This window comes from Macadamia integrifolia, chromosome 11, assembly GCF_013358625.1.
Source record: "Macadamia integrifolia cultivar HAES 741 chromosome 11, SCU_Mint_v3, whole genome shotgun sequence".
NCBI classification, from domain to species: Eukaryota; Viridiplantae; Streptophyta; class Magnoliopsida; order Proteales; family Proteaceae; genus Macadamia; species Macadamia integrifolia.
The window spans coordinates 32,421,059-32,429,846 of record NC_056567.1 but is presented as its reverse complement, the minus strand read 5'-3'; the positions used below and the strand labels follow the sequence as shown (position 1 = coordinate 32,429,846).

The 8,788-nt window shown below is 38.1% G+C and overlaps 1 protein-coding gene across 1 annotated transcript in view; it reads left to right on the top strand.

Annotated features, from left to right (window-relative positions):
• LOC122092728 (plant UBX domain-containing protein 4) overlaps window positions 1-4,444 on the top strand; it is a 5,387-nt gene extending 943 nt beyond the window's left edge. The window contains exons 2-4 of the mRNA XM_042662973.1: window positions 2,869-3,154; window positions 3,567-3,662; window positions 3,756-4,444. Coding sequence (XP_042518907.1) covers window positions 2,869-3,154; window positions 3,567-3,662; window positions 3,756-4,130 — 757 coding nt within the window. The 3' untranslated portion in view covers window positions 4,131-4,444. The remainder of the gene's footprint in view (window positions 1-2,868; window positions 3,155-3,566; window positions 3,663-3,755) is intronic.
• The last annotated feature ends 4,344 nt before the right edge of the window (window positions 4,445-8,788 follow it).

The following is an 8,788-nucleotide window of genomic DNA, read 5'->3' as shown; positions in this document are numbered from 1 at the left end:
TTTCCCCCCCCCAAAAAAAAGAAAAAGAAAAAAGGGTTTCTTTTCAACATGGAACTTACCCTCATGGGTTAGTGATTTCAAATCTATAATTTTGAGTAGTTCTTGAAGCTGTTAATGGCTACGTTGGTATCCCATTGGGGAAACAAAAAGATTGGCTGATACTATAAACCCTACCTGGACTTTAAACCCCTTAGGCTGGAATTTTCGAGGGATTGGCCATTTGTCAAACTGTATTGACCTGCCAAGTTTCATTAATTTCATGTGCGTTTGTTGTTTTTCTTTTAATAGTCAATCTACCATTTTTCTCTGGTTTGGGAATTGTAAATCTCTCTGGTCTTCTATTTTTTGGGGGTTGCACTCTCTGGAATCAACTAGTCTTTTACTGTTTTATTTGTTATGAAGTCTTTCTCATACCATTGTAATTAGGTTGCCTCCAGACTAAACTTACCCTATGAAGTGTGATTTTATGTTTACCGTGCAGTTTGAAATTCTTGGGACTTTGCTATATATTTGGTGGTGTTATTCTGTGTGGCTTTCCTTTAGTTGTCCTGGTGATTGGGCCCAGCTTTGCATTGTTCATCCTCCTTTCTTTGTTAATGCTTCGTGTGTTTTAATCTCCCATCTTCAACCATGCTGTCCTTATCTATTTACATTTTTTCTCCATGTGATATGGCTGTCCAACCTTCCATATGGAATGAGCTCAAATAAGAAGAGGCCGAGCTCCAATCTCTGGAATTTGTGGATATACATTTTTTATTTAGAACGAGATTGGTTTGTTTCTCCTTGGTACCTTCTTTGACAAGAAAATTTTGCTCAATCATACCCTACATAGACCCTCTTAATTTCAACACCTACCCTTCTGTTTAATCGATATTAAAAATTTTCCTGATCTTCCCAAAATTGGAGGATTTTGAACGTTTGCCCATGTATGCCAGGCTCCAAATGGCAGATTTAGCAATTCATTTCTGTAGTGAACTCCACGAAATCGATAAATACAGGGAACTTTGGTCTGCATGGCCTCCTTTCTTCTCAGTTTGGATTTTGAAGCCAGTGGGGGCCAGTATCATCCTCATCACATATCTTTTATAGGTCCATAGATTCAATACGTTTCTATAAGCATTAAAACATATCCTTCAACCTTTTTAGGATCAGTGAGACTGGGAAATCTCCTAATATTGTATATATACTTTATACCACTTCCAAAATTCGTGTGGTTATGATGTTGACACCTTACTCTTAGTTATATGGCCCAAACAATTGACCCATAATGGTAGATGTTAGAATAAACACCAAAGAGACATGAAGCAAAACAAACAAATTCACACAAGACACAAAGATTTAATGAGGTTCACACATGCTACATCCTTGGGAGAAGAAGAAGATGATCCACTATGGTGGAAGAAAGATTACAATAGAGATCTCTCAAGAACACCCAAACTTGCGGCAAGAAACTCACCCAAAAACCCTAAAACGAAAAACTCCCAAATCTCACTTGCTTACACAGCAAGACATCATAACATAAAAATAGTCCTCCAAGCCGGGTCGATCCATCAGGTCGCATTCAATCGGGTCCTGCCATAGTGCCCTGCTGCGCAAGCCCTCTGCTACCGTCACGAACCTTAGAGGGGGACAAAAAAAAGTCCCATTCGGGTCACCACCAAATTTTGTCAGAACGGGTCAAGAATTCGAGACACATGTATCAGTAGAGCACCTCTAACCATTGCTTCAAGCTTTGTTTGCATGGAACCCTTTTTTCCGCAATTTGTACCTTTGACCTATGAATTCCTCTCCCCAGTCAGAAAATCCTGGTTGCGTGTTCATCTTTAGTCATTTACCATATGGCATATCTCCCATTCAATGTTGGTTGCTCTTGCTCACACCTTGTCCCAATTGTGTTGACATGAAAGCAGAATAATATCATGGGATTGCACCACATTTGTCTTTCTCATAGATAATTATCATTTTTTTTTTCTTAGAGTCTTCTCTCATTGAGATCTTGTGAGGAGAAGTTGTTTCTGCTACCACTGTCATACATATTGTAATAGTCAATACGACTGCCTTTGTCATCATTGTTGTTGTTGCATAATTCTCAATAGGAAAGCTCATTTACACATAGGAGCACTAGTTGAAGCACGAACAAGCCTGAACCGCACATGTCATACTGTTATGGTAGACATTGATCAAAATTGTAGCACTGCTTTACATCCTAGATTTTGGGTAGGGTAAATTCAAAGTGGCTAGTTTTTTTCTTGTAATGAGACCCTGTCCATAATTTTCTTTTGCCTTTTCTTCTAGAGTATTTATGAAAGCTAAATGCCCTTGATTGAGAGGGTGGACCTTGGCGCAACGGTAAGGTTGCTCTACTGTGACCCAATGATTGCAGGTTTGAACCAGGAAACAGCCTCTCCGTGAAACAGTGGTAAGGATGCGTACATTATGACATTTCCCAGACCCTGTAGTGGTGGGAGCCTCGTGACTGGGTATGTCCTTGATTGATAGTCCTTTTTCAGTACCGGCTTGAAATTGGGGGATTCGGATCAACATAATAAGGTCCCTTTCAATATATCATAAGGAAGAACTACTGGCATTTTGGAGCATCTGTCCATAGATGGGGCTCACCTTCCCATGAGATGGGAGTTGAACAGAGTCAATATTGAATTTATTAACTTATTGATGCAGTTCCACGTCACGTCCACCATGTTTGGATGCTCATTTTTTGTTATTGTTGCCAAATTATTGGTTCTTGGACCTATAATAATGCCCTCTTCCTCGCAAGATGCAAGTGTTATAGCATGAAAAATATATTTTTTTTTTCTCTTAAATATCCTGTAGTTGGCTGACTTTGCTGTTAATATTAATAACTTTCAGTGGCATGCTCGTTCAAGATCCTTCTAAAGGTGACGATGTTGATGCAATATTCAATCAAGCTAGGCATTTGGGAGCTGTTGAAAGACCTGTTGAAAGTCTTCATCCATCTTCAAGCTCAAGAAGTTTTACTGGAACAGGACGGCTCCTTTCTGGGGAAACAGTGCAAACTGCTCCTCAACCGCCTGAGGCTATTGTTCACAATATAGTTTTTTGGACCAATGGATTCAGTATAAATGATGGCCCTTTGAGGAGGTTTGATGATCCAGAAAATGCATCTTTCTTGAAGGTAGTAACACCTAGGAGTTCTGTAGTGTAATGATAGGTTCAAAATTTTGCAATTAAAATCTGTGTCAAGCATTCTCAATGAAGGTTTATCACTCCACTATTTGAAGCCTTGACACTGTTAGCTATTGAGCACTAATTGTCCCTTCTCACTAAAATTTGCCTCAGACATGCTGTTCTTTATTAAAAATTTAAAGTCATCATGGTACCATTCTTTTTCATCTCTTTGGGGTTCCTCTTTTTGATCATGCTTCTGTTTCTCCTAAGAAATTGCACGCATTGCCAAATCATCTGAAAGAAAGGGTGGGGGGAGTGGGGGACAAATTTTTAGAGCACATATACTGGGGCTGTTCACTGTAGATGATTTGATAGTAATGATCATGTATGCTTATGCTTGGTTTATTTTCACCATGCAGAGTATCAGGAACTCCGAGTGTCCAGAAGAGCTTGAGCCAGCAGATAGGAGTTCTGCTGTTCATGTTAATCTGATCCGGAAAGAGGAAAATTTCCCTGTGAGTCCGTTTGCTATTATTTCACCTCCATCTTGTGAATGTGAGTCCATCTTTTACCTTATCCTTTTTTTTTTTTTTTTTTAATTCTTGCAGGAACCACAAAAGCAACATGTTCCATTTCAAGGTGTGGGAAGAACATTAGGTGGTAACGCCACATCTGCAGCACCACCTGGGCCATCGCCTCCCCTCAACTCTGCTCCACCCCCATCCATGGGCCTTGTTGTGGATGAAAATTTGCCATCAACTTCGATTCAGCTTAGGCTAGCTGATGGCACACGTATGGTTGCACGATTTAACTATCACCATACCATCAGTGATATTCTTGCCTTCATTGAAGCATCAAGGCCTGGAGGGGCAGGAACTTATCAGTTGCAGACAGTGGGGTTCCCTCCCAAGCAACTAACTGATATGACTCAGACAGTAGAGCAGGCAGGGCTTGCTAACTCAGTGATTATCCAAAAATTATAAAGGTTTGCCAAGTTCTGATCAGATTTATGACTTTTAAGACGGAACCAGTTTTATCTCATTTGATGAGATAGGGTTATGTAAGGAAGAGTACTTGTGGTTAGCCGAAAGTCTCCCCAGCCCAATATATCTTTCAAGGATCAATGTACCTCATGACTGATGTTACAGTAAGTGAAATTTTATTAAATACTTCAAAATTGACTACTCTTTGTTAAATGAACGATTAGACTCTTGAGAATTCCATATGGACCAAATAAGAGTAGCTATTCCTCATCTAGAGTTGAGAGAGTAATAATGTGATGTGTTTTGTTACCCTACTTTATGTTCTCTTTGTTATTATTATTGTAGAAGATGCTCTGTACTATTAGGGTTTAATGCCGGTTCGATCTTTGCATACGCTTAATGTTCTGTCGTTATTAGTTATGAGTTATGTGTGCCTTTCCTCGCTTTTCTTAGTCATTTTAGATCTATCCCTAGTTTACTTCTAATCATTCATATTTGATTATAAAATTTCATTTTGCCTTGTATCAAAATGTTGTAAATTTGAAAAGTAAATCTAAAAAATATCATTTCTACATATAATTACATATTTGAATTGGTTATACAATCATCTTGGATAATAATTAAAAATTAAAAAAAAAAAAATCTCAAGTTTTATTTATTTATTTATTATTTTTTTTATGATCTACATGTAAACCACCCAAGTGAAACATGGATTTTGCTGGTCAGCAGTATTGCAATCTCTAGTAGGCTCAGAAGTGTTTACTTCGTTTGATTGGGCAGGCTGAAGGGGTAGTCTAAGCTCAACCCAAAGTTTCGGGCTCAGGCTGGTTCTGGTGGCCCACGCTTAACCTAAAAATTTGTTTTCTCAACCCAAGTCTTTTTATTCGTTTTCAAGTCAGCTTAATTTCCTAGGGCGTATCTAAGAGGAAAGATGCTGAAACCGGGGGAGGTTTTTTTTTTTTTTTTTTTTTTTGACAAAGCAAACAAAGTAGTATTAAACAAGGGTTTGTACATCTCCTAAGTCTATATTATCCTCCCTATTTCCAGTAGTGATATTACAAGCCAGAAGCCATATGAATTCCATAGCAGAATTGTTGTTCTTTCCCTTTATATACAAATGTGATGGGCCGAGATAATTTCTGTATCTTATAGAAGATAACAAAATGTAAAAGTGGCCAAGCACCCTTGGTCGGTTGTGGGATGACGTGAAGTAATTTCTTGTTGGAAATCCATACTTCGTATACATTCCATTGTTCTGCTCTTGCTTTTTTCAGATCTTGTAGAATTCCTTCTGCTTCCATTGCCTCTTGTTGAGTAGTTTTTGTAGAACGTGACTCTAGAACCCTAAACTTACCCTGTGAGAGAATTCCAAAAGCCCATCCTGTAGCTGACTGCAAAATATTAGATGATTGGATATGTCAAAAAAGTGAGAGAAGAGGTTTGTTTCATGCATGCTAGACCATCTGTAACTGGGGGAGTTTTGCTCCTTGAGTCTTTCCCTTTTGTTTCCAACTAGGGTTCTGTTTGGTTGCAATGGAAATTTAAAGGGAAGGGAAGTGAAATTTTCATACTTTAAAAAAAAATTGTTTATAATCATTACCCCATGTGATTGTATAAACTATTTAATTTTTTTAACCATGTTTAGTAATGAAATATTTTACATGTAATTTTTATTTTACATATTATAGGAAAGGATTTTGGATGCAAAATAAAGTGAAATTTTATAACCAAATATAGAATGATTTGAAGTTAATGTTATGATTTGAAGTTAATGTTAAAGTCACATGGGTAATGATTGCATATATTTCATTTTTAAGTATGAAAATTTCACTTCTCTTCTCTTTAATTCCTCTTACAACCAAACATAGCCTAGGGTTTTAAAGAAAACTGAATTGGATCAGGTGAATCGAAATCAGCCAAGCCCGATCCCAATCTTTACCCAAGCCGCTTCGAATCAGCCTCTTCGTATAGCTATTCTAGGGTTCCGCCCAATCTGATAGCTTTTGGGCTGATTCCTGCTGTAAAATTTTGTTGCCAAAACCCTACCACCAAATGAGGCAAAAATGTTCCCCATAACGCTAGAGTGAGGATTCTTTCTCACACCCTCTCAATAGGGAGGCTAGGGAGGATTCAGCTCCTCTCCTTACGCCTAGTTCTTGCCCATAGCTACTTGGGGGAGTGTCACGTATCCCGATGATGATCCAACCATTCTTGTTGCCTCGTTCTTTGTGCCCTCTTTCAAAACATTGGATCATCACCTTGCCATGTGGCGCTTGCTCAGGTACCTATGGCCCTACTGGGGCAATGGGCACTAAGGAGAAGAGTCGGCTCCAGCCAAGGGTGGTGTCACAGGAGGGACCCAAGGATGGCGACAATAGCAATTAGCACTAGACATGCGTGGCGAGGACTCGAACTCGTGACCAAAGCCTAGGCCTGCCACAACAAAACAGATTCTTATCCAACTCAGCAACTCAATTGTCCACAACCATAGGACTCACATTGACACTTTCCCCACGAAATTTAAACCCCGTACTGAATGAATCACTCTCTTACTCTTTCATTGGTGCGATTTCCCACATTGGCAATATGTGGCCCAAAAAAATTATGTCACAAGAAAGAGAGAAAAACTAAAAAACTATTATGTATGCCAAATGGCATGTGTGCAATGAACTCAAAAGTTGCCAATAAGCTAGCAGGCTGAGTGATGAATGTGTCTATCAAGTCTGCCACATGAAACTGGTACTTGAAAGATTCCTGGCCCATGAAAACACTCTTTCCATCCTTTTTTGAGTGGACGGCCCATGGACGGGAAACCCTTCTTCTGCCCATGAGAATATATTCTCTACTTATTTCAACTTTGCAGGAGGTGTTAGTGAGTTGTATAACTCGTGAAAGGATGGAATGTCCTCTTCTTGTCATCATTGATATTTGATTGCTAGTTTGTAATGTTCCAATATTTATAGAAAGGAATGGCCTAAGCCCTAAGGTGTCCTATCCTTTCTAGGGAAGTACCCTAGGAAGGGCAAATGGAAGCCAATTTTGATCATTGAGTGGACCCAACTTGTATTTTCCATATAAGTATCTTTGTTTCAACACCCCTCCCCCCCTTAAAAAAAAATATATCTTTGTTTCTTGGCCATCTAGGGTATCAATCAGTCGATTTTGGTCCTCTTTTGATAAGATTGAACCGGTTCAATTAGCTTTTTAGTCCGTTCTTGTTACCATTTTGTAATCAGGCTACTATTGGGTTCAGTCTAATTCAGTTTTGGGTTTAAATGTATACACAAGAAAATTAATGGGAAAATCATGGTTTTTGGGTTTCTGGTTTCTTATTTGGGTTCTTGTCAATCCAATCTCAGCTTTTTATCTGGTTCACTTTGGTTTCGGTTTCGGTTTCATAGCTATATTTGGTTGACCCAGCTCAGTTTGAGTTTCTACAAATTCTATAAAACCCGAATCTAAAACCAATCCAATAAAGATCGGCTTGATATAGATTAGAATGAACTGATTGATTTGGTCGATCTGACCGATTTGGGCTGAGCTTTCACAACTCTCGACTTAGAGCCCTCTGACTTCTTCAAATGAAGAAATCTCTTGAACAAGTTTGACTTGGGAATGAAGATTTGAGCATTAATTATGTAATGTTCACATAAAGAAGCCCCATATATAAGTGTTTTCCTTTTTCTTTTTTTTTTTTTTTTTTCTGTTTACTTAAACTAGTTTGACTTAGGATTTGAGAATTAATTATAGCTCTGGGTTTGGAAGTCTATAAGTCAAACATTAATCACATTAGGATTTTCAAACGCTACAACTTCACCACTAACTCAAATTCTTGCAGATTCTATGAAGAGGTGGTAAAAGGAGTAAGCTAACATGGCTTGGCAGATGAGGGGATGGAAAATTTCTATGTAATGCAAGAACAAAAGCAAGCTATGGTTGAAGTAAAGGTGAAAGTTTTTCTGAGTTTTTTTGTTATCGATTGTGAATATCTTTATTCATGGTGATTTGATATTATGATTGGACTTTTGAAATAATGAGTCTCATTATTAACTTTCACTGTCAAATTCAAGATACTTTTTTCTCGGTTAAATTAAAAGGTTAATTGTTGTGGTTGAAGAGATTATTTCTTTCATTGTGGGTGAAAGAAAACTTGATTTTTGAGTAAAATCTTCTTTTCAAAAATGGTTAACAAAAGACAAAAATATCTCCAAATCTTTGGCATGGGCTACTTGAGCAACTAATCTATTATCTGCCTCTCCTCTCCATACTCCTATCTATGAACCATCAAAGCATCCCCTGATTGGTGCACTCCCTTGTGTTGCTTACTTAAAGAGCTCTCTTCCTTTATGACATTAGATCAACTCATCCCTATTAATTAATACCTACGTCTTACAAATGATAAAACAAGGGGAAAGAGGCCTGGATGGGTGGGAGGAATGTCGTAGTTTGCATCATAATTTTTTAAATTGGGTGAGAGGGAAAACCAAAATGCTGCCCAATTCTAATTCAAGCTGGTTTAGGTCATGATTGATAGCATGGTTTTAAAACTTGGATTAGATTGGTCAGGATCAATCCCTAAGATCGATCCACTGACAAGGTACAAGGGTAAAATGGTTCAATACATCAATCTTTTTTTTTTTTTTTCTTTAGACAAAAGC